The following is a 26,421-nucleotide window of genomic DNA, read 5'->3' as shown; positions in this document are numbered from 1 at the left end:
CCTCTTTCGAATCGCTGCCGGAGCACTCCTGCGTCTTTTCCCTTTCCAAGGATGCCATTCCTGGTACCTAATTCAGGCGTCAAGTGAAACCACATCTCCTAACGCCACCCCCTGGGCCGTCGTGCAAGTCCGAAGAGATCCCAGAACTTCCTCGACGTAACGACTCTCTCTCTCTCTCTCTCTCTCTCTCTCTCTCTCTCTCTCTCTCTCTCTCTCTCTCTCTCTCTCTCTCTCTCTCTCTCTCTCTCTCTCTCTCTCTCTCTCTCTCTCTCTCTCTCTCTCTCTCTCTCTCTCTCTCTCTCTCTCTCTCTCTCTCTCTCTCTCTCTCTCTCTCTCTCTCTCTCTCTGTCTGTTCCTTTGCGAGCATTATCGATATACGTAGGCCAAGCTATGATTTATCGTATAATCTTCGTAATCATGCGTGTAATAGTTCTGGCAGATAGATATCGTGTAGTGTATTCTTACTTTCAAGCTAATAAAGATCTATGCAATCTGTATAATCGTTCTGTGGGAGATGGATGGTGCATAGTGTGCACTTATTTTTAAGTTTTGAGTTAAGATAATTAATTTCAATTCTTAGCTTAAATAGCTAACAGCCAGTGGGATGCACTCGTCTTACAATTAATTGTGGAGAACTGAACATGTGGGGTAGGTGTGTTTTAGCTTCAGCTAAATTTAAAATAAATATGTCTAAGCTAATTTCATTATGTGCGCCTTTTTATACAAAGATAGAGGGTAAAATGGGGTAAAATGGAACATCAAAGTTTCTCTTAGATAAGAGCTACGAATGAATTGCTATCATGTGATATGAGACTGAACATGCCTCAATTACATTTAAATTTTAATTTCCATTTCTATCGCTAATTTTAAGCCTTACTTCTAAGTCTTAGTTTTTAGATTTTTTAATTATATAAAATGAATGTTTTCATAGGTCTCAGGTTTAATTCAAACCAATACTGAATCGATAACGTAGCCTGTGACACGAAAAGAAAGGTAATTTATGGGCCACAAAATGTGTGGCACAAAAATGCATTTAGTCTTATCAGACTTATAGAAATGAAATTTTTAATTGTTCACGAAATAACTACATTTAGGCCTATCTCGAATCTATTTTTGTATGTATTTATTAAAAATGAAATTAGTCCCTGGTAGAATGTTATAGTGCCATCTATTAAGCATCACATGTACAATTCTATTGTAACCTTATTTTCCACTGAGTCGGTAACATTAAAAAATTACTCGAAAATGGTAACAATAAAGTAATGGTAATAGTAACAGTAAAATATGATGCTTGTTTATATTTAATGAAGCTTATTACATGTACATATCAGGTCCAAGTCTTTTACATTATTTGCCAGTTTTTGAAATTGTATTGGACACGGGAAACACATAATAAAATTATTTTTATACTAGTAGATACCTCGTCAATGATACTATCCTAACCTAGAAAATGAAATTAAGTATTATTCCTAATCACAACCGCAATACGTATCACCATTAACATTCCAATAATTTCACTTACAATTACAATTCTCATACCACGAAGTCGAGGAATATTGTACTTCTAAACTAGAAAATACTTAAACGATGGTAATATAATATCCAACATTTATTCGAATATTCGTATTATATTTATTCGTACATGAACTAATTTTAATCTTATTTTTGTAAATAATCGTACCGAAAATACTCTGATTTTACAATTAACGATAATGAACATATACTGTGAATTTCAATCATACATGCATAAATTATCATTATTATATCATTCAAATCAACTATTTTTATATTATAATATTATGTCAAAATTATACGCCCGTATTAATCATTCATGTATTATTATTAATATTGAAAAACGCGATATGCAAGAAGACCTAGCCTGAACTAATAAATAAAACATAGTCAAAATGTTACCACTCATGGGTATAATAAATACCCGCGGTCACTATGCTCATCAAAAATTCTACGTAATACAACGTGCTCGTGTCGGCTCGAACCTTTCATCCTGCGACATGATTGAATGACCGGAGGAACAAAAACGCATGCGACTCACGATAAGATGCGAAATACGTTGTCATCGATGTTATTGTAACCCAGGAGAAGTCGTTAATGTTACACAGGGAAGCCTGACATCAAACAGGAAACAGCAAGCTACGAGGGAATAGAAGATTGGAAAAAGGACTATAACGAAACATGAAATATTATAATTTGTTCTTAAAGATAGTATTACTTACATATTGTTCGTCTTTTTATTAATAAGAAGTATGATATTACGAAGATAAAATATACGACTGAAATATTATTTTACGTTTATTATATTCAAGATATTATTTGTCCATTATATTTCCTATATTATATATATTATATTATATTATATTATATTATATATATAACAACAAAATTGTTGCACGCAAAAATACTTAATCCCACGGTATTGAAGTGAACTTATACATTGAACAGATAGTTTCTATGTAACATTTATTTCACTTTATTCAAAGTTTCTACATACATGAACAAGTAACAATACACAAGTAACAAACGCGGTGAATGGAATTCTTTTTTCTCTTTCTTCAAATGAAAAACTGACATATTACTGAAAATTCTTCTTACATGGATATTCATGTTGCTGTGCCAAAGGCAGTAAACAATGGAACCATTGTGATGCAATCATAATGTTGAACGTAATTCTTTCAACATGATAAGATAATCGCCGATCGAACATTGGTTTCTGTACATCTTGCGATACTTCAACGAGTCATGCTATATAAGGATGTCGGAACAGAACAGCTCATAGTACGTCGATCGTAAGAGAACGCGCAGCCAAGAAGTCGATGATGACATTCGCGAAATCTTCATTAATCAGCTGCCTGTTGGGTATTTTACTTTGGGAAATTCATGGACAAGGCATAATGGTTGATCCCATTAGCAGAAGCAGCGCCTGGCGCAAGGGATTCCCCGTTGAAGTAAATGTCAACGACCATGAACTTTCCTGCGGAGGACCGACCGTAAGAATTCTATTCACTGCTCTGAAATAATAAGTGAAATTTTATGGAAAACAAAGTAAATATAGTTTTGTAGATATAGTAATATAGAAAGCAAACTAGATATAGTTTTGTTATCAATCAGACAGTATTAAGATATTCTATCGAAGACGAATTTCGATTCGACAAGGAACAAAATCCTCACACGTTAGAACTGCAACACGCCTGACAGAAATGTAGAAAAGAAGGTTTCGAGAAGGCGACGTTGGAGATGTGACCGAGAAATGAAAAAGAAATGAATCGATTCGTTTTGCATCGCAGATTCAGTTCACGCAAAATGATGGATTGTGTGGAATATGCGGTGACGATTACGCTATACCACGACCTAGACCAAATGAAAACGGTGGACGTTATGGAACCGGCGTGATCGTCCAAAGGTAAGTTCATTTCCTCGCTGGACAGCGGAATTTTGTACATTTATTTAAAAATGTAAAGATGCAAAAATACATGGAATAAATACAAAGAGATATATATAATATATAAAATATCTAAAATATAATTGTCGTTATAACACTTAGTAAATAAAACCACCTTCTATCCAAATGCTACGAATGATTTCTTATCTTAGCGATGACACTTTTATAATGCGAACGCTTTAAAATCTAGATTTCCAAGGTTCGAGATATCTCGAAAGCCACGTTGATTAATATTTCTGTTATTTTAGGTACAGAGTAAACGACACTGTCAACGTAAATGTGAAACTGATTAGTAACGACCTGGGAAGCTTCTCGTTCAGTCTGTGCCCCTTGGAAGGACCGAAGGATTTCGAGACCGAAATGTGTTTCAAAAAATATCCGCTTCAATTGGAGAACACAGATAACGCCTTTTTGTTGCCAAATTATCAAAAGGATTTCTACATACGAGTTCAGCTGCCATCGAATTTGATCTGCGAACATTGTGTGTTTAGATGGACTTATGTAATCGGAAACCACGCTACTCTATGTTATGGCAATACAGTCAAAATCGGATGTGCACCTCAAAAGACATTCAAAAATTGCGCCGATATCGCGATCTCTTCCTAAGATCTGATTACTCCTTCTGGTCGATAACATGTGTACCTTCGTTACGTAGATTAAATTAGAGAATAACTGTTCAATTAATCGAGGAAGTTTTCTTCTTTCGTCTGGTCTATAAGCACATCTGAAAATGTTTAAAAAAGATTCGGCAAAAATGTCAGGGGAGATCATTGCGATAATAGAGGTAAGATCAGCTAGGAATCGAAATACACCTTCTAATTAAAATTAATAAGAATACACGTGTGCAGGATTCGATCAATCACAGTGAAATAGAAAACAAGAGAATACTTTCTCGTTATTTTCATACACCTCGTACGATTACATTCGATATAACGATGCGCGTAATCTACCTTCCTCAAAAGTACTTTAATCCCTTTTTATTTTATTTCTATCAGCCACTGAGAGTGATATGAAAGATAAGTCAATAAAGATAGATTTATCGTATCTTCTAAGACAATATTTGCAATATAATGTCAGGTACGACTATCGAAGAGAAACGGCTGGAAAGGAAACATAAAACGAGGATAGCAACGGATTAGCGTTTTCTAAACGCGTGTCCGTTCATTGTTCCACCCGTGCGGTACAACAGGTAATAAATAATGGAAAAGGGAGATAAAACAGCTGGCTGATAATGCACGGTGATACAAGGTAGAAATTAACGGGAAGCGTGAACATGCAGATTATTCGGCACGCTTTCACCGAATCTCGGCCTCTCCTCGAGCTTTCATCCCGGTCTTCTTCGCACGTGTTACACTTTTCGCGTTGCCTTCCTTGTTTCTTCGATCCATAAACATTTGAAAGAGCAATAATTGATTATTAGACATTGCAAATGTTTCCTACGGTAACGCTACAATATCGAAGGTACCAGACGACTAATTAGCATTCAATGACAGCATCACTTATGAATAATCAGATTCATTACGATGCTAGTGGCAATCCTACGCGATGATTCTCAAACCGATTGTCCCCATGGAAAATCCGGAACGCGTACCGATGACTAATCCCCCGTTTTGTCAAAACTTCGGATAGGCAACACGTAGCCTATAAACGTAATTTCGAATTCTACCATCGTTTACAGGTAAAAGTTCCATTACTGAATTTTATTGAAAATTTTAAAATATTTGAGACATTGGAATATTCGTGCCGGAGTGTGAGTGTTATCGCGCCAGTAAGTTTTCCATGGCGAGAGAATCTTACGGTTTGATCTTCACGCCAAGTCGTATACGGTGTAAGATGTGTACGGCTGTGATATAATCCTGACGTTAAAAGATTATTTAAAACCCTTATGATTCAAAGGATCGGACAAGATGATGTGTAGCGATTTTCCAGCGTCTGGCGAGTAGTTCGAATCTAGTTCAACTGCGTGACATAAGACACCAACACGAACACGCGCTATCATTGCGAAGGCGAGGCCGCGTGCGTACGAGAACCTCGCCAGAATCCGCTCGCCTTTTCCTCGCGAAAGATTTCTCCGGCCAAACTTAGTCGAAGATCGTCCTCGACCGGACCGATCCGCCTACCGGGTGACTCATTTACGAGGAAACATCGTTCTGATCTGCTCACTGGCGTTCCACGTGCGTCCGGTATTCGATTTTTAAACAGGACTTTCCACTCGTCCAACACGACACGAATTACGACTACTGTAACCGTTTGATCTTCTTAAATCGAACAACAAAGCGGAGGGTACTGTTCTTCCGTTCTCCCACCGCTCTCTCACCTCCGATGTCTCGCTACCTTGACCCACTAACACTTTCTCTGGAAAGAACAAGGAACTGGATGGAAATCTATAAAAAGAACCGTGACGCGCATCGCCCTGTCCAACAGGGGAAATTTATTTCACAAGTCTCCAAGAAAGAGAATTCGAAGGTTTCCGGTTGTATCCTCGCCAAGACGATTGTTCGTCTACAAGTCATCCTGATTTCTTAATTGTCTACGTGCTGCACCTCTCAGCGAACAAAGAAAAAACCACGAGCTTGGCGATGCAACGAGGAACTCTAAAAACGAGGTCGACGCTGAAATTACGTCTTGTTCCAATCCGAAGATCTCGAGCTGATCTTGTCCGGTAATTGCGTATTGCGTGCGAGCTCCGGAATGGCTGCGTATGCGAATTAATTTAAAATACACAATACGAAACGAGTTTGTTCGAACGAAGTTGTTGGCATTCGGAAATAAAACACATATATCTGTCCTACGGGAACGGCATAAAAAAACGGGATCGACGTGTGACGAGTCCGTGAAACGAATTCCAAATGCATTTAACGAGGTGTTACGTTGCATCGGCTGGTAATTCCAAGGCGTGTGCTCATCGCAGTGCAGCTCGAACAATTGTGTGTTAATTGGTTCGTAAAAAAAAAAAGTAGGAAAGTTTCTGGGAGGAGAAAGAGCGTTCGCGATTGTCTCTGATCGTATCGTCGCGTTGTTTTGTAAGGTGAAACTGTTTCTAAAATTACATTGTAACGTAGCACGCAACATTTTATTCGGCCAGCGAAGTGACGATCGATCAACGATGAAAATACGCGACAGCGGACAATTTACTTTCGATTTCGCCGCTTTGGCCGTGGAACATCGCGCCGCTTGTCCTTCGATTCGTGCCACGCACGTTTTTCTGTCGTCTCGCTAAGCAATAAGAAGGCAGCAATTACGCGATTCAGCGATCAACGCGAGGACGATTGACCTAGCGCGTTGCAACAGGATCAAAGAAACTTTACGGAAAATTTCTCGCAAGGGTAAAACCGGTATATTCCGATAGCGAATACGTGTTTATAAAATACAATTATTTCATGCAAAATTGTAAATATATAATATAAAATATAATATCGGAATAACGTTATTACACAATATACAACATGTAATTATTACGTATAACATTGCGCGATATTATTTCAATACTCCGCTATAATAATCCTCGTATCGTACCCGATTTTTTCGACAATAGCGGGAATACGAATTGCTACGAACAGAACCAAGCCTAATTAAAAGTAATTTCCTCCAAACTATCGACTGATGACCGATATTTGACTGCACTTTTTGTAAACATCTTAATCCGTAAGTTTGTTTAGTCCAACAAGATGCATAAATAGTCGTTCTCAATCCAAGCGAAATCTCATTGAAGGCAACCGTTTTGGGTTACAACCAACCCTCGGTAGAAATCACCAAGGAAGCCACGATCAAAACAGAAGGGGAAATAAGCATAACAGGAAGCCGTCTGTCCCACAGGAATCGATCTTCCCCCGGAACGAGTGTTAGCGACGCGAGTGGAAGGCGAGTGGAAGACAAGTGGAAGGCAAGTGGAAGGTGAATCGAAGGCGAATCGAAGGCGAATCGAAGGCGAATCGAAGGCGTCGATATCGTCCAGCTTTCCGGGAACAGCCTGTAGAATCGCGTGGCGAGCCTGTAGCAAGGTGAGCGTGGAGAATTCTCCGGCTGGCCGGAGAGGAGGAATGAAAGGTAAGCGAGGCAACAACGCCAACACCGGCAAGGAGGAGGTAGATCCCGCTCACCGGTGCACTTCACCTCCGGCCTCGGCACGGATCGCGACCGAACCGACCAGCAACAAACCAGTGAACCGAGTGAACCGAACCGCGCGTACCTCGTTTGTGTTGTTACCCTCTTCGAGCTGCAACAACTCGTAAGAAGGCTTTGACCGTTCGCTATTACGCTAAATAAAGTCGTCTATTCGTCGATAATTCGTGAAAGAAAAAGAAGAAAGGACAGTCTATCTTCGATCGTTTGGCATTTAAAAGGCTTGCTGTCTTTGTGCGTTTGTTCGAGTTCTGTTTCGTTTACCTACGGTTTGATCGTATGACAAATTAGCCTGTGAGTGCACGGTTGGTGTTTCAACAGCGTTTCCGAGGAACCGTAACAGAAGAATGCGGTAGGATGCGTATCCAGGAAAGATGTTTTCTGCGCGCGATCGCAGGACTTTGCCTGATAGGCGGGGTCGTCGCGTTGTCGTCGGCTGCTGACGTCGAGACACCGATTCAAACCACCACTGGTGAGTTTTGGCTGGTTTTTCCCATCGCTGTGTTTTTCCTCCGCGATTCGTCGCGCGCTTTCTTGTTGACTTGCGCCGAAGTCTCGATTCCTTGCGATTCGCCTCGCGCTTTTTCCCGCGACGCTCGTGTCTTTCCCAGGTAAAACGCGCGCCGCGTTTCACACTTCGATAGGAAAAATCTCGAATGTTTTCTAGCAAACATTCGATGGCAGATCGTTGGTGAACGTGCCAATATAGAAATGTTTGGCCGATCTTCGACAGTTTGGTCGGTCTGATGGAATCGAGCAAGTAATTGACCTAATAAAAAGAGGCGATAAGCAAAAGGTCGTTACGTAACGGAACATCGACACCCTGAAAGCAGACGTGAAACGCAACCATAAGAGAGCATCGCCGCGAAGCGACGTGATCGTAACGGTATACCGCGTGAAACTGGCGAAAAATTCTATCACGTCCTCGTTCGAGAACTGATGTCATCCTCGCGAATAAAATCGTAAAAAGAAGCAGACACGCGATAGTTCTACGAAGAAGCTGCTTTTCTTCGAACGTGTTTTCCCAAAAGGGAAAACAGATTTCGCCGATGATGGAGGAAGATCGGTTCGAGAAATCGCCTGACGTCCAGGTCGCCCACTAACACGAATATCGACCGATACGCGATTGCTGTCGATGGAAATCGCGCGACATCGTCTCGGTTCCACATCCGGGACTTCTACGCGGTTAAGGACTCATTTCGAAACCGATCTGGTAGCCGATTATAATAGTCGATTAAATTCGTTGCTCGAATTCGTTCCGCTATCCGCTGGGAAAGATTGACATCGACGTTGCGAAACGCAAAACCGGTTGGCATTTCTCTGTAACCAGTACAGAATATTTAAATAAATCGAAGAATGGCTCCACAAAGTTTCAGAAATCAGAGTTAGTCGGTATCGCATCTACAACTCCTGGCTATCGAATTAAAAACGCATGATACACAGATTACTGTCAGGTAAATAACAAATTCTACTTGACTCCTCAAATTCTCATCGAACATATAGCGATTACTTGATTTTCCACTCGCGATTCTTACGTCGATAAATGTTGCTATTAGACAGTTTGCACGCGCCCCTTTTAATTTTCTTGGAAGAACGAACAATACGAAAGTTTCGCGTGGCACTAACTCGATGATCGGAAACTGTGCATCGTGTCAACCTGAACCGATCAATCGGCGAATATTAAAAGCCACAGAGAATTGAAATTGCAATTACAACTGAAAGTGGCGCGCCTAAATCGATTCAATGGCGGCACGTGTTCCTCGTGGCAGTCCTGTAGGTCGATCGAGAAGGTAAACAGACTCGTGGCGGTGTATAGTGCGAGGAGCAGAGACTCGAGACGCGTTAACGGTAGTGTTGAATCCAGTTGGCAAACTGGTCGACACGTATTCGTGTCCACGAACGGCCTTGGAAAAAATAAAGTCGAGCGGATCGACAGCGGCGCGCGAGGAAAGGCGAGAACACACGGTCAAATTAGAAACGGCGAAAAGTCGCCGAAAATCATTTTGACGATGACGGACGGCGTCGATCGCTGGATGTCGATGATTGCGGTGAACCGAGATCGGACGAATTCCGCAGAATTTCGTTTCGTGTTTCTTCCTAACGAAGAAAACTTACAGGCTTCGAAGCTGTTGACTTTCCAAGTTATCGTTCTCTCGATCGCCAACGGAGATGCCTGTCATGCATACGAATGGAACAGCTGAAGCAGTGGGCAGGTAAACATGATTCAACCGAGCTCTTCAGCCGAAAATAGTTTCGTCAACAGCCAAACGCGGTGACTAACTACGGTCACGGGTTTAACTTGTTAGCCAAGGAGGTTCAGTTAGCTCGTCGTTCGAATCGTCGATCTGTTTGACGTAACAATTTCTTTATTTATAGACCTGCTGTCTTTGAATGTGTCGTACCTTTTCCATTAAAAACATATTGTATCATGCTTTCATTTCCAATCTAATTTCAATTAATTTGTCTTTATTCGATTTTAATTCTGTAATTACAAATGTTTCGGAGCAAATGTTTGTCCAAGGATCACTCGACTAACGGATTGATAACGAGAGCGAACGAAACGTCCTCTAGTCTCGTTAATTTCGACTCGCTTGCTAGATCTCGCCAGACCCGATCCGATCAGAATGGAATTTCGTGTAGCTACCTTTCTCCCAAGTCTCTTTCCCGTCGTCTCTCTTTCTTCGTCGACCAAATCCTCCGTCTTTTTTCTACGTGCCTCAACGCGGCTTCTGACTGCCTGTGATCGCACAGTGTACGAGATTATTGAGGAAACAATGAACGACGAATTTCACGCGGTATCTGGGTTATCCCGATGCAGCGAGCGACGATTGTTCATTCAAGTCGAAGATTTCGCGCCTAACAACGGAAGAGCGGTGATTAAGTAATTTATTATAGAACAGAAACACGGAAGAATTCGGGTGTTAACGCGTGCAAACAGATTCTTAATACGTTGATTATCTAACGTTGAAGTTATTACGGCTATAGAGATACTTGGTGAATTAAGGGCATAGAGACGAAAATGCAGCTGTGTGATCTGAATTACGCCCACGACCACACTCGTCCTGACCGGTAAAGCGAGAACGGAAGATTTTTAATTGCATGCCAAACTAGGTAATCGCAGAAGCTTGTCCTTCGGTTCGGTTGGAAAGGCGTGCGAGAGGATTCGAGCACGTACATGCACATTGCACCATCTTGGAAAAGTTCTCCGGCCAGTTAAACGTCTTCTCTAGCGGGGAGAGGCTAATTAAACGACGATTACGCCTCTGTGATACGTATAATCTTTTTCAATTCGCGTAACGCCAACGACTTTCTATTTCATGTTCCGCGGTTGGTCCCACGCGAGAATCGTTCCCATTTCACGCGTTTGCGTGTGTAACGATCGAACGAAACGATCTGGTTCGTACACAACTCTTCGATCACTGTCGTTCGCAACGGTGACCGTCTTACTCGATTACCTTGTATCGAGAAACGCGTAACCCGATTAGATCGACGAAGAATCAAACGTGCTTCGTTCTACGTTTCTTTTTTTTTTCTTTTTTCTTTTTTTTCCGATACCCTTACACGGTCGAGGAACCGATCTGTATTAATTTCTGCGTGAACGCGATCTGCTGCGTCGGCCGCCGTTCACGCTTGACACCCGAGCAATAATTCTTCCCACGAAATAATCCTAACTTCGCCAGCTGCCTACTGGAGAAAGGAACGTATCGGTGTGTCTGGTCAAACGGTCAAACACAACGCTATAACGGGTGCAACGGTGAAAAGTATCGTTAAGAAATATTCGCGTTCAGCTTCGTCTTCACTGAAGCGACGTGGAGCGAGCTTTTGCCGCGTCTCGTTTCTGCTAAACCTTCCCAGACATTGAACTAACTAACAGCAACTTACAGAAACATTTTGTCTACGTTGAAGCAATATTCGGCAACGAGCGGCCACTTTTTCAAGGAACAGCAAGTTTTGTTTCGGTGGAGGCTTTGCGATTCGGGACACGATGTGCTCCGCAAACATCGGCTAATCGCTAAAACATTCATACCGACGTAACGTTACTCGGTTACATGGATCGCAATAAAAGTCGTACACGTGTAAAACACGCCACGAAGAAAACAAGCGAGTACTAGGATGAAGTTACTGCACAGCAGACTAACGAGCTTCTCCAAAGTCTCGTAAGCGGTCGCTGTACTTGGCGAAGTAACCTGGTTAACGGTACTATAAATATGCGAGTGAACGTATTCCCTCCTCCTTTATATTCTTAACGCGAGCCTAGTCCCCTCGATATCTTTGTTACGGCAAACAACCTGGCGACGCTAACCCCCGGTCATTCGCATAACCTGTTCATCGGTGCTCGAAAAACAATGACCGGGATAGGCTGATAGAAGGCGGACGAACTTCCCGGATCGTTTCAAATATTTCTCTTCCTCGTCGAGATGCGAAGATCTCGCCCACTATGCGCAAGATGAAACAAGAAAGATCGTTGTTCCTCGTAATTGCAATAATTAAGTCCGAATCGTAGCGTTTCCCGCCTCATTGTTCCCCGGTTAACGACTTTCACCTAATGGTCGCTGGACACTGATGCCCCGTGGGGCACGTTAATTACGTTATCGCGGTGCACCGTCTCTCTATTTGCCCAAAGCGTTCGATTTTCCAACCTGTTCACCCAACTTTCCCCCGAACAACTTTCTTGCCCTATTCTCGGCCACGCGAGAACAATGAGACAGGACAAGTGCTGCTCAAGGGAAAAAGTAAACCGATAGAAACTGTCGTCCCATAACCAACGACCGTCTCGTGACTCTCTCCTCGTGCGTTCGCGATTCCTTCCAACGACGCATCGCGTGAACCACGAAGGTAAAGATCGTTCGCTCTCCTATGCAAACACGTCGGTTCTTGGGTGAACGAATCTAACAGAGAAGCCAGTGGACGATTACTCAAGTTGCTCTCACGCGAGCGTCCGTATTATACGCTGCTCGTGGAAAAGATAGCTGTGAAAAACGCGAGGTGTCTGTATCCGTGGTTAAGACTAAGATTTAGACTCCGTTTCTGTCCTGTCCGTGTCCTGTCAGGCACGTTTCAGTCGACGCGATCCTTGTATTTCATTTTCGAACTTCTGCGCGATAAATCGCATCGATTTTCAATTGAACGTCGTTAACGCAATTAAATCGTTATCGTAAAATACCTAGTTGCATGTCTTAAAGACCAGAAGAACGCATTACAGATATTTATTTAATTAAGCGCGTGAGATAACGCAGCTGTCATCGAGGTGGTAAAAACGCGTTTGTAACGGAAACCTGGCTAGCCGGCGCTTGGTGACTTCGATGCCCGGATAAGAACGATCGTTCCAACATAGATCGGTTTTTCAATTTCGCAATCCCTGTTTAATGGAAAACGTGGCTTCTTAGGAAGACGGACGCGAGTTTCCACTTCCGAAAGAATTCTAAATGAATTAGAAAAACAAAAATAGGTTACGGTCGGCGATGACGTCGTGCGGAGAAGGACAACCTGCGTAAGAACGATCAACGAGAGGTGCGTGACTCGCGATTTATTATTCGACCTGTAAAAGTTTCGAAATATATTACAAATGATTATATATTCTCAAACGAGACGCCAAACGGGCTTGCCAAACTGATTGCGTCACAAAACACTTGCGCTCGATCCTATTATTCAACCTTTGCGATTATTCGTCGTGCTAACAGGAAGGGCGGGGCATCTCGAAGCAACGGAGTGAAAGCACAGTACAACGCAAACCTATGTAGAAGGAAAGACGTTCCTCTGTTTCTTTTTTTAAGCCAATTCCCCTTTTAAGTTAACAGAAGTTAGCACGATTTTGGTAATTTCCTTCGAACGCGGAACAGCGAAAGATGTAATTGGATATTTACTCGATGAATCGCTTTCGAGTTCCAATAGCGTGAAAAGTAATTGAGGCTACAGATAATACCGACAGTTTGATGTTTCTAATTGGGGAAGATTTTTTTTTTTTTTGTGGCAAAAGCCGAGATTTTTCTGGAGAAATTTAGAAATTCCATAATAGCTGAAACGAGTTAATTTCGCTTGCTTTCTACGTTCGATAATAAAAGAAAAATAAGATATCAACAAAATAGTAAAACATCTCGGAGCAGTATGGTTCAGGCTGTCATCAAGTATAAGCAGTGACAAAAATTACTTTCTAACTTCTTTCGACCATGAATTTGATAGAATTTGTCAAAATGACAACACAAAATCCAATCGAAGTTGAAGTAGACGCGATGATTTGTTTCATTCTTAGAGAAAAACATCCACTAAATATATGCGTATGTATAAACACATGGGCGCACGATCGATTTCATGATTCTTCGTCCAGAACTCGACCCTCGGCTGCTTTCGAACTAATTCTTTCTTTACTAGTTTAACAGAGGAACAGCTTAGAAAGTAGCCGAGGAAATTTAATAGCCTTACCAAAAGTCTTCCATCTCGAAATTGCTACCGAGTTGAACAGCTATGTGATTCCTTTAATAGAAGCCTATGCTCTTAGAAAGTTTATTTAATAAAGTATTTCAATGTGTCTCGTGTGATTACATACACGTGTGTCTAAGCAGTTGCTTTATCTTAGCAGATTCCATGAAAGGAAAAGACTGTGTTTCTCTATAAAAATCGTTGAACAAAAAGGGGCGAGTAATATAAGCAGAACTAAAGTCTCATCGCGAAGTTCTATGGATCCTCTTTCGACGACTTTCAGCCACCAAGTCCTCCATCACTTAGCGACGCGGTGACAAGTAAATAACACGCCGACTGCGAATTCCGTGTCGAAGCGTCGATGACAATACGATTTGCCTTTCGCATTCCGGTATCGTGATTTCTTCAATTACTTCCTCGAGATTGAAACCGTTAGTTGTGCACGAGTCTCGACATTTGCGCGAGATTCGATACCAGCAGAAAAAGAAAACGTAGACAATGGGTACGATCGAACGCAGCGCAGCTCATCCAGATTGCGAAACTCTGAAATACTGGTGAAATACAATTCGTTCAAGTAACATAGTTTCTTACGTATTCCAGTACATATATAGTTTATAATTGATATATATATATATATAGTTTAGTATACACAATAATAATAACAATAATGGTAATAAATGTAATACAGATAATGTACAGTGTAAGTGGAAGGACTTTGAGTTCCATTGTTTCGTACCGATAAGGATAGAAATCGACAAAATTTCTCTTTACGGTCCAGGCTATGAGAATTGCAGGGTAAATTGCTTGAATTTCTGCGGGAAAAATTCTGGTTAAATTTATCTGTCGTTTAGAATATCGTACCACACCTGTCCGAATGTACGAATTCCTTCTCAAGGCGTAGCTACCGCCTTTGAAATGCCAGCCTCCTGTTTTTCATACACCTCAGAGTTACACTAAATGCAACGCAAAGACTAAAAGTGGCATTTTTTCCGCGACATTCCGGCAAGACAGGTTCTAGAATAGGTATGCTACCGAGCAAAAATCCGGCAATCGACCGGTGACTTTGACCACTGTGATATCGATTACGCCTTTTGAAATAATCCATGACGAAAAGAATAACATCAGTCCGATTTTTGCTACAGCAAACGACAGATTTGACGAGATCCCGGCAGATGCAGACGATCCAAATTGTCGATATCATTACAATTACTCGATCGTCGAAAGTGAAATATGAAAAATAATCGCTGATAATAAAGAGATCGCTGATGGTGAAAATTTACGTTTCCTCGGTCGTAGGCGGCGCGGTCGACGAACCGTGGAATCGATTAATTGCGCGTCGATCAACTGGAGCACAAAAGCGAGCACAAGGATCGTAAACCGCTCGCTGCGATGGAATATCTCGGCCTGCAGCAAGTGATAAACTCGATAATCACGCAACAAGGGATCGACGACCTCGATCTGAATCTGTTTCTACATTTTTTATCGAATTAAATCTTTAGTTTCCGGCGGATTCAACTGCACTGCGCCTCTTTTCATTCGTTTTTGATCAAATCGTAATTTTCTAGATAATTTTCTTCCAATTTCGAGAACAATTTATGGAGGAATCTTAGAAACGTGAAATTATCGAAACGTTATCGATACGGGTAATTTCTCATTTCAATTACACCGATAAGCAATTCCTCAAGACATTAAAAGTCCTTCCCCGGTTGAAACTGAAACGAGAATGAAACATGGAAAGTTCGAGAATCGTTTAATATATTGAAAATAAGAATCGAACGATCTTTTAGTTCGCTAAAAACGTTAAAGCGGCATCGATCGAGAGGCGAGGGAGCAGCCAGCGTTCGCGGAGTCGCGTGCAGAACGTAAAAGTCGCCTGGAAAAGTGCGGCGAGTTGGCAAGTGAAATGCAACGTACGAAGCAAAACCACCGTCGAGCAAGTAGCGCGTGCAGACCTCCGTTTATTCGAAAACACTTTTGCCACTGTGCACATGATTGACAGAGTCCCATCTTCCCATGAAATTCTATCCTCGAATTTTCTCTTATGAATTATTCTCTAGCGTTTCTCTCTCCAGCGATGATTAATAACGAGAATTAGAAGAATTCATAGAAGAGCCATAGACTGGAACTAAAAGCAATATAAGAAGAACGTGTCGAACTTAATGAAACAAACCTCTGTCTATTTTGTTACGTTTGCAAGCAGAGATGAAAATTTGATTTCTACCGAAAGGTATTCATTAACGACTCATCGGTCGTTAAAAAAGGAAAAAGAAGTGGACCGACGAAACGTGATGTATGGAACGAAATAATGATCGTGCAGCGAGTAGCAAGTAGGATAGAATACCGTATGGTCAAAGGCACGCTCGGTGACCGACTATTTTAACTTCCCCCTTTCCCCTCGTCTTTTTACCTTCTGGCTGTTTCCATCCAGTTTCGTTTCCCTTCTTTTTTTCCAATCTTTTTCTTCGTTTCCCACAGAGAACACTCGTAAATAGACTACGGATATTTATGCACTTACGGAATATTAAAGAACGTAAGAGCGCACATACGTGTATGTAGAACGTGCGAAGTACTCGATGATATTTAGCAGGACGAAACGAATCTCTATTTGATCTTCATTTCTTTAGTTATCCATTTCTGAGATATTTAAAAGAGTTTAAAATTTATCCGAGCCGAAGTATTCGTTATGACACTTGGTTGGGTAAAATAATATTCTATCTTGGTTCCGCTTCGTTGTCCATAAATATATAAAATTACATAAACATGTGGAATCTAGTTATAATTGATAAACACACGAGATTGCATAAAAATCCAGATTCTGCTCATGAAATATGAAGGAGCGAAGTTGCTGCCTCGTGTTTCTACCAATTAGTCGTTTTCAAACTCGAAATACTTTTAATTTCTCTTTTTCCTGGAAGTCTACTTTATACGTAGAAGAAATAAGTTTTTCGCTGAGTGTTTCGCAAAGAAACGAGTACGTTTTACAGAGATTTCTTTTCTGGTCTCAATCGCCTAAACTTTCTTACATTCCGTTCAATTTGAACTTTGCTCGAGAAAAATTCAAACGCTCTCCTCTCCTCTTCCACCGTGATTGCGTCTGTTTCGACCTAGGCTACGCTAATGGCTGTTCTTCTACGGAGAAGCAGCGCGGTTCAAGGTCTTCGGGAGGAACGACAGAAGCTGCTCCAGGAGTTTCTTTGCTCGTTGGATTATGATCGCGAGGGTTCCGTGAACGCAGAACCGGAACGAAATTCGCGCCGTGACTGCGAGCAGAGGATACCTCGAGCGTTAACGCGATTAGCCTGCACGAAATTGAAACCACCAACACCTCATTTACGATGATAAACATGTCGAGACGCTGGCAAATATACCTGATAACGACATTACTCGTGACGAGACACTGACCAATTTTCCTAACTTCGGTAGCTACGTTTCACGATTTTAAAGACGAGTTCAGTCAGCGGTGATTGAACAGGAAAGTATGCAGAAAGAAAATTACGAACAAAGATTGTAAATGGAGCGTTTTCTTCTTCAAGTTCAATTACGTAATCGCGTTTAAGAAAGTCGAGCGCGCGATTAACAATTAAACGCGGTCGAACGCTTCGTTCTTGGCTTGGGTTCACGGACGACGCGCGACTTCCGGCAACGAGGAAGCCGAGTGAAGATCCTCTTAATGCGCGATGAGTAATTCCGCGTTCCACGGCCAGCTTTCTTGTCCCGCGGCCTCATCGGGGTCGAAACCGAATCGTTCCTCGCAAACGGAAGCAGATTTCTCGATAATAACGTCCAAACCAGCTGTTCTCCATTTTCATTGGATGGTAGAACGTTCTCGAAGCGATCTTCCGTTATGTTCGAAGAGGTATGCCGACCTAAATCTCGTGAGAATCGAACGATTATCTGTTAGGAGAAGAGTAAAACGTAAAAGTTTGCCGAAGGCATTGGTAAAATCTGCTTTAAGTACTGTATGAGGAAGGACGAAAGACTGTGATGTATCAATTTATTCATTGGAACGAGAAACAACGCGTTTGGCATATATTTGCGTATTTGAAACGATTATCACGATTACCAAAAGTTAGGGGAATACCGTAACTCTTCGACCACAGTTCTCTTCGAATGATGCAACGACATTCATCGAGTGATCGGTTGTGAAGTATCGTTGCACTGGACGTCCTTGGGCGCAGTGGATCTTTTTCATCCGAGAAACAGGATTTTTCAAGCAATGCAGCATCAGTGTTCGATCATCGTGCGATTAAATTAAGCGTTAATAATTAGTCCAGATTGTATTAGAAACTATAAAATATGCTCTCGAAAATAATCTCGCGGCTACGATCTCGAATTGAAACACTTGGCGCAGGATGCAGTTAGATCGTTTTGAGCACACGCAACACGGGCTTCGAAAGGTTTCCACGTTTCCTCCTTTCTTCTCGGAGAAGCTTTTTATAAAAAATGACAGGCTAAAGATCGCAGCAATGTAAGTCAAAGGTTGACAGTTTAAATTTAATCGCGCGTCTTAACTATTAAAATTATCGTTTCTTTGGTCTCCTCGTTAATTCAGTTAGAACTCTATTTTCTGTCGCGATACGTTTCCACGACTCGAAAAAGTGTGACTTTTAAAATAGAGCAGTACATATATTTAGCAGAAAATTAATATACAACGTGAAAATCTATCTTTAAACATACAAGGTGGAACATTTTAATGGAAACACCTGAATGATCGTATGAAGAGATTCCAGGGGACAAAACTGTACTGCTTGCTGGAACACGTATGGTGAAATTTTTTTTAATGGAACATAAAATATCTTTCTTAAACCTTCTCACTCTGTGCACGGAAAAATTCCATTGGAAGAGCAGCAGGTAACGAAAGGAACGCGACACGAAGGGTACTGGGTCCTTCTTTCGGCCAGCGTCGATGCATATGTATGCGTCCGGGCGGAAAAGGAGACCATCACCTACTTACGCGTAAAATCGTTACACGCTGTGTTCGAAGCGACCGGCCACCGACGTCAGGTGGATCCCGATGACGAGCAGTGGCCTCGTGTGAACCGGTCGCACCGTTACGGTTCCCCATTCATGCGATAAAAGTCATGGCCTGGTCCGACTTTCGATAGGAACCGACCAATCCACGCGTCTTCCCACTCTCAACCGGTCGAAACATCCGTTTTTAAAGTGTCCATCGTGAAGATTCCTCGACGAACTAAGAATCCGAAGAAACAATAGTCGTTCCGTCTGAATCGAAACTTGCAAAGTTGGAAAATACGCGACGCCGTACACCTCTGCGACCTAAATGCGAACCTCTAACGATCTAAACGATCGACGCGGTCGATTCGCAGAAACGGCTCGCGATACTGTTACGTTACTTTTGCACGGTTCGACCATTCGTTGCAGGGCAAAAACTCGATCTCGACCGCGGGTAAATCGGCGAAAGAAACGGTGGATGGGAACGACGAGATCGGCCAGCTTGTTTGACGTAACAGCGCATCCCGTGCGCGTTTTCAGCCCCGGATGGAAAGTTTCTGCCTCGTCATAATATCGCTGATGAATCTATGCCGTTGCGAAACATCCATGAAAACGGCGATTCTCCGCTTCTCTCTTCTCGCGATTCTTCTAATAGCATTCGAATACAACTGCTAGGAAACGCGATACCTCGAGCGTTCGAACCTGTCGTTCAGGTTTCTGTCACCGTCAGCTTCGACCCTGCTACGTTCATTTTTAACGTAAGCGTAAATTCTTTTTAATCGCGAGAAGTAGCTGAAACTTAAGCGAAATATGGGACGGTTGTCTTTGATATCCGTGATTTTCTAATATTTTGTGAAATATCTTCTTAAATATAATTTTATCTAATTTTCTTGATAACTTAATTGTTGAAGATCTTTCTCGTCTACTAAAGTAAGAAGAAGATCAGAATTCTATAATCGCAGTAGAGTTAAGATAAGGAAGCGAAAACGCTTGAAACTGTCATAAATTCGACTCACCTCCGCGTTTGTAATTTAGGAGGTCGATGATTTCGCGACTATAGTGTACTGTAGTGTATTGACTTTTAAAAATCTTTATGACGAAATGATGGAAGCGTGACGCGTAGTCGATGGGCATAGATAAAAAGAAGGAGCGACGAGGTTCTTTGGATGAACGCGGCGTAGTTGCAAAACAAACGTATGTTGCGCCGTCTCTTCTCTTTGATCTGCAGATGTAACATTCTTACGAGATCGTGTACGTCGAGTGTTTCATAGAGTCCAGTTAAGTAATCCTAGTCTCGGGAAGTTCGGTACGCCCTGTATATAATGATAATTGTAATAATAATAGTAGTACAGAGTTCGTTATGCTGAGATGGATAGCACAGAAGATACATGTCAGTGAGGAGAAAGTAACGCGAGCGTGTAATGGACGAGGTCGATATAAATCGCTGTTACAAAACGCGCTACGGAGCTGCTCGATGATTTCGAATCTTAAAACGCAACGATTCTATTCCATGAGTATCGGTACGTTCGACAGCCAAACTGATATTCCAATGCTGTGTACGTATTTAGAATAAGAAAAGAACGTATGAAAGGAAATTTGGATAATTTTGTGCCACGAGATATAATCGAAGTCACAACTGTAACGACGATATAAATTACAACTTGTTGGTCTGTAAATGACCACCGAACGATAACGAATTTAATCTCATACTTAACGACAGATCATTTCTGAATCCTAAACGTCGAACCATGCGATATGTCTCGATCTCGGTGATCGAATATTCGGTATCTGGGTCATCTGAAAAATTGTTCATTATCGAGCAATTCTCGGATAACGATCGTAGAACACAATGCTTGAAGTATAAAAAACAAGAGCCACTGATTTTTTAATCGAGTAAAGAAAATAAAGTGAAATTAAACAGATTCCACAATTAGAACTATGAATTTATCGAAATACAAATTGTAATTACAAGATCTCGAAACTCGAAACTAAAATTGATCTCGAACGTATTTTATAAGGAACATTCATCGAATTTTCAGGCGCCGTTATCGAGGAGATACCAGCAGTAGAACCGCTACACGGTGACGCGAGGAATGAAACGATCGACCGCAAATCGGAGTACCCGAGCAAAGAACAGGACTCCAAGACCACCATCGAGCCTAAGAAGAAACCGATTGACTTCAAGGTCAAGACCGAGCAAAAATACCAGAAAACCTTCAAGGACGATGAATTGAAACGCGGCGAAAGCAACGACGCCGCGACCACCGTGACGACGATGCCGATGTCGTCGTCGTCGTCGTCATCGTCGTCGATATCGGTCGAAGAAGCGACCACGAGATCGATGGAAACCGTAGCAGCTACGATACCCTTTCTATTTCGTGGCGAGCCTATCGTAACTGCAACGAATTTCTCGATACCGATCGAATCATCGACCAGCGACTATTCCTCGTCCACAGAGAGTAGCACGGAAGGTGTTCACGCGGTGGAGGAGACAACAGCGGCCAGAGGAAGAGCTTTGAATATGTCGGCGCCAGAACCGACCAATTCCTTGCACTCGAACATCACCGATCTGAGTGATGTCAGTATGGACGACGATGACAAGGAAGTCGAAGGTGAGAAAACTGTAGGACAACGTCCGCGTACAACGATCGACTCGATGAATTAAAATGCACAGAAGAACGACAATCGTAAGCGTTATTTCTTCAAATTTCCCTTGGGATTTACAACTATTTATATCATTTCCTTGTGACAAATAAATTCATGAAACTAAGATGTCTTTCTTTGAGACGTCGAGTACCAAGTAGGTAGCTGGATAATGTAAAATTGATAACTTCACAAAGAATCTTGACTTGATCGACTTAGTTTTTGGTTAAATTAGAAGTTCATTGTCCGGCGTTTTCCAAACAACGAAAGAAACGAACGTTGATGTTTCACGCAGGCGGCGAATACGTGGCATCTCACAACGAGACGGCCATAAATATCTCCTCGACTTTGCTACCAACGGTGAACGTATGCGTGGAAGGAAACCGAACGTACACCATCGGAGAGAAGATCGTTAGGGGTTGCGAGGAAAAGTGCGTGTGCGGTGAAAATGGCGTAGCCGTAGACTGCAAGCCGCTTTGCTCCTCGCCGTACGTTCGAGCGAACCGTGGAATCGAGGACCCGCTGTGTCAAGAGAAGATCGTCAACGAGGAAGCGTGCTGCGCCATTTTGGTCTGTGCCGCCGATTCAGGTGAGTTCGGTATGTTAAAATGTCAGGCATCATATTACTTTGTCGAATCTTACGTTCTTGTCGTGCAGCGCCCGAACCGGAAGAAACATGCATCTTTGGGAACAAAACGATAATGAGGGGTCAACGAGTGGAAGATGGCTGTTCCAGGGTCTGCATCTGCGAAGCGGGAGGCAATTTAAAGTGCCAGCAAAGATGTCCTCCGAACGACACGATTTCGGTGACGAATCAACACGATCGTTGCGTCGTGCTCACCGACCCAAGGTACGGGGAATCGTCGTTCCCGATTTCTCTACAATTTGCTTTGAAATTTCTGGTTCGAAGTTAAGACGCGTTCTCATCGAACCAACTTTCTTGAAACTTTTCGTCGCCTGTTGTCGCCCTATGTTTCCTCAGCCAACGCTCTGTCCTCGGTAAAGCGACAGTGTGTTTCGATTTCAATGCGATATTTGTTCCTGAAAACTAGCTGCGGAATAGTCAACAAATTGTACGAATTGGAACGTTTGCTTCTGTCGCGTGTTTCTTAATTTTCTTTAATCTTTACAAACGGCAAGAGGCAACAGGAACGAACCTTCGTTACTGATGGCAGGCGAAGAAGAAACACGGAGAAACGTTGGACAACAACCAGTCGATCTTTTCGAAGAACATGGAACATTAGCGAAAAGTTGCTCGTTGTTGCTTCGATGAAAACGTATTAAACAATAGTTTTACATGTTCGTTCGCTCTGTCAGCTTTCGTTGTCCTGTATTTTAGAGACGCGTGTTGCACGATCACTCTCTGCGACGTTACCTTGGGCGATCACGAGATCAAACCGGAAAGCTCGACCGACTTGGCCGTAAACCTTACGGACGTAAAGGTACTGAACTCGACGGCGATCAAGCTGAAGTTGTCGGCTAAGAATCCGCAGGATGTGACCGTGGAGATATCCGACAACAATCACGTGTGGAGGCAGCAGAAACCTGACAAAGGTGAGAATATACGGACTAGCCTTAAGAACGTAATTGTCGTAATACATGATACGGTATTGTAAAAATGAGAAAATACGTGAACGTAGAGGGTATCATATCGAATCTGGATCCTGCACACTCGTACTACGTGCGAGTAACGGATGGAACTCGAACTGGTCCAGCGCTGCAGGTTTTTCTTCCCGCGGAAGTGATCAAGACGAATATCTCGGACAAGATGGTAGACAAGAGTTCCTGTAGTCACATGGGGAAAACGTACAAGATGGGTGCAGAATGGTACGACGAATGTATCTCGTTCTGCACTTGCGCCGAAGGAGGTAAAACCGAGTGTTCGACGATCGAGTGTCCCACGGATTTTGGACTCGACGTTCTAGACCCTCACTGTTTGGACTGGGAAACGGTGCCGCCGAATTTCGTCCCGAAACCTCCTCACTGCTGTCCTCAGGTAAGTCTCGGATCGTCTGAAACTCGTTTAAGTTCGTTATATTTCGCTGAGAGCCCAGGAAATCCGAACGAAAAAGTTTCGTGATGCAACGTCAATGGATTTCTGAGGAATATCTGAGACAACGTCGATCTTTTCTAAGACGTCAACGTACGCAAACGCGAACGATACGCGTGTACATAATAACACGAAGGATCGCTGAATCGACGATGTTCATGATCGTAGGAAGTGCGATGCAGAAATAATGGTTCGTGCAATTACGAGGGCAACACGTACGACAATTGGAGCGAGCTGCCGGCAAACGTAACCGGATGCGAGAAGCGATGTTACTGCGAGATGGGAAACGTGTCCTGTCAGGCGGCTTGTCCACCGGTCCCGGCTCTACCACCTGCTACTTTACCTTGTCCGTCTTATCAGGCCGCGTTAATGCATCTACCCGGTGACGAATGTTGCTTGGAGTGGAGCTGCAGTCATCCATCCAACCAGTCGCCAGGTAAATCCGCGCTTGCGTGACGGAAAACATGAAAATAGTCAAAGAAACGAGCTGACAAAGCGACGGTTTCCGTGGGCCGCGTTAACGACCGGAAGATCGTTTAAGCAAACCTGTGCGTTGATCTTCCTCGTTAAATAGCAGATATACAGGATGTTCTAAATCGAAGAAATTATTGGATTAAATAAGGAGTTATTGGACTGCGGATTTTTATATCCTCTGGCTCGTGAAAGATTATGCGAAATTTACATACGCAAAAATTCGCAGAATGCTTACAATGTGCAGAAGAATATTCGATACAATTTTTAAGAAGTAAAACGGATCTGTATTTAAGCGCTATTTCTTGACTTAAAAATGTATCCATATTTGGGTAAAAATCCATTATTGTTTAATTAATGATCGAAGTTATCGAATAGAGTAATCGAAAATGGGTCAACCTGTATATCTGTCTGATGTAATTTTGCAAAGTAGAAATTTGTTTGATCGGTACTGTAAATCGTTGATGTTCGATTCCTTGGTGGCGGTGATATCAACGTACGCGTTAGTGGCATCGAGGAGATTGCTATCACGAAGAGGAGACGTTAGATTGGTTATGGGTAGAGGGTGAACGCTTATCCGCCATGCGGACCTGACTGGAACTCTCCAGTGCAAATGTGACGTGTATGTACATACACCCGAATATATCCTCACGTCTCACACTTTCCATCGTTCAACGACGAAGACCTTCAATTTAACGAAACACTGTACATTCTCCCTTTCATCTCATATGTTCTTTCGTATTCGTTACAGTTGCAATTCCATCTCAGTATACTTTAGCTTCGGTATGTATTGCCTTTCGTAGATCTCTCCTTTTACACTTAACATAAGAAAAATATCCCAAAACCCCGTAAAAGATACAATGAACGAAAAGAATCTTTACAGTGACGATCGAAGCAGGAAGGAGAAACTGCGAATGCATGCTTTGTACGGCTACGCTTGTACATACTCGGACCTCTCGCTGTAAATATGCATGAAGAATTCGGACGGCTGGTCGACACTGTTCAATTCGACGAACACCTCTGTGACAATCGACTTTATTACTCATTGCAGGAACGAACGCGACGCCCGCGTTTCCCGGCCCGTTAGCCACAGACGCGTTCAATCGGCAAACGATCGACGATAACAAAAGACCGATTAACAAGTCGGATTCGGCTGGGCTCGGCCACCAACTGGATCCAGCGACTTCCTCCTTGTGGGAAGATTCGAAAGACGTTCACGCGCACACAGACACCACCACTCATGGACTCTTCCACTACCCCATGGATCCTGGACACCCAACCGTACCATACAACGGACCATACAGTCCCGATTACAAGCCTACGCATCCTACCATAGAGAACGTGTTCCATTTACCCTCTCATACCGAAAAACCTTCGACGCCAACTGAACGTCTCAAAGAAAAGGCCATCAAGACTAAGTCGGACGCAAAGAAACCGGTCGAGCCAATCTCAAAACCGCATAAAGACGACTATTTCCCTGGCCCATTGGCTCCGGACAAATTCTTGGACAAGACTGGCTCCTCGATGGGCGCGAACATGAACGCAAACGTAAACGCGAATGGAAACGAGAATCACCAATTCAACCCTGGGTCTGTGAATCCCAACAAGCTACCACCGGTGCAAAAGGTTCCCTATGCGACGGATCAACCGCAGTTCGTTCCGTTGAACCCACAGCAAGAAATGGGGCCAGGATTCACGATCGCGACCACCAACAACGGTCAGGGTATTCCACAGGATGGTTTTAACGCGCAACTGGACAACTCCGCCGCGGTTGGTCCACCTTACAGAGGCTCGACGCTCAATGCTCCGGATAACCTCGACCCGAATGTGATCGTTCCGGTAAATCCAAAGAAGAAAGCTTCCGCCAGCGACAAGCCTCCGGCAGGATTGGGTGGTCGACCGAAACAGGGCCAACGAAATCCAGGTCAGGAGATTCTTCCTGAGGAACTGTATCATCTGATCAATCTTCAACATCCAGGCCTCGTTCAATTGGAACACGCTCCACCTGAGGGTCACCCCGGCTTGTACGATATCCATCAACAGATATCTAGTCAGAAACACACGTCCAACAATCAGATACAGCCTGGATACTTTGTCCCAGCTAACGGACCAAAGAAACCAGCTAAGCCGCATATTTACACACAGAAGGACGAAAACGGTCAGACGACCTATCACATACACACGTCAGACATACCGAACTCTCCCCAGCAGATCGAGGAACTCTTAGCTCATATCGGGCAACACGATCCCAATCCTGGACCGTTCCAACATTATCCCGGACAGCCAGCCATACCCCATAACGTGGCGA

General features: G+C 42.8%; 2 protein-coding genes across 2 annotated transcripts in view; both read left to right on the top strand.

Annotated features, from left to right (window-relative positions):
- Positions 1–2,749: 2,749 nt before the first annotated feature.
- LOC100743840 lies at positions 2,750–4,347 on the top strand. The gene is made up of 3 exons (XM_003494747.4): positions 2,750–3,005; positions 3,303–3,418; positions 3,706–4,347. The coding sequence occupies exons 1-3, from the start codon at positions 2,832–2,834 to the stop codon at positions 4,061–4,063; spliced, it is 648 nt and encodes a 215-aa protein (XP_003494795.1). The 5' UTR covers positions 2,750–2,831; the 3' UTR covers positions 4,064–4,347.
- Positions 4,348–7,131: 2,784 nt separating this feature from the next.
- Positions 7,132–26,421, top strand: part of LOC100743721 (putative epidermal cell surface receptor) — a 22,504-nt gene continuing 3,214 nt past the window's right edge. Inside the window, exons 1-8 of the mRNA XM_012393602.3 lie at positions 7,132–8,051; positions 20,989–21,561; positions 21,888–22,181; positions 22,250–22,442; positions 22,932–23,146; positions 23,233–23,588; positions 23,811–24,078; positions 25,165–26,419. Coding sequence (XP_012249025.1) covers positions 7,937–8,051; positions 20,989–21,561; positions 21,888–22,181; positions 22,250–22,442; positions 22,932–23,146; positions 23,233–23,588; positions 23,811–24,078; positions 25,165–26,419 — 3,269 coding nt within the window. The 5' untranslated portion in view covers positions 7,132–7,936. The remainder of the gene's footprint in view (positions 8,052–20,988; positions 21,562–21,887; positions 22,182–22,249; positions 22,443–22,931; positions 23,147–23,232; positions 23,589–23,810; positions 24,079–25,164; positions 26,420–26,421) is intronic.

This window comes from Bombus impatiens, unplaced genomic scaffold (assembly GCF_000188095.3).
Source record: "Bombus impatiens unplaced genomic scaffold, BIMP_2.2 scf_3721, whole genome shotgun sequence".
Classification (NCBI taxonomy): Eukaryota; Metazoa; Arthropoda; class Insecta; order Hymenoptera; family Apidae; genus Bombus; species Bombus impatiens.
The sequence above is the reverse complement of the archived record's forward strand: the minus strand, read 5'-3'. Positions and strand labels throughout refer to the sequence as shown.

Coding starts and splice junctions, on each gene's coding strand:
- LOC100743840 (XM_003494747.4), top strand. CDS start 2,832: ATGATGACATTCGCGAAATCTTCATTAATCAGCTGCCTGTTGGGTATT. Junction 3,006..3,302: donor TTTCCTGCGGAGGACCGACC/GTAAGAATTCTA, acceptor TTTGCATCGCAG/ATTCAGTTCACGCAAAATGA. Junction 3,419..3,705: donor ACCGGCGTGATCGTCCAAAG/GTAAGTTCATTT, acceptor CTGTTATTTTAG/GTACAGAGTAAACGACACTG.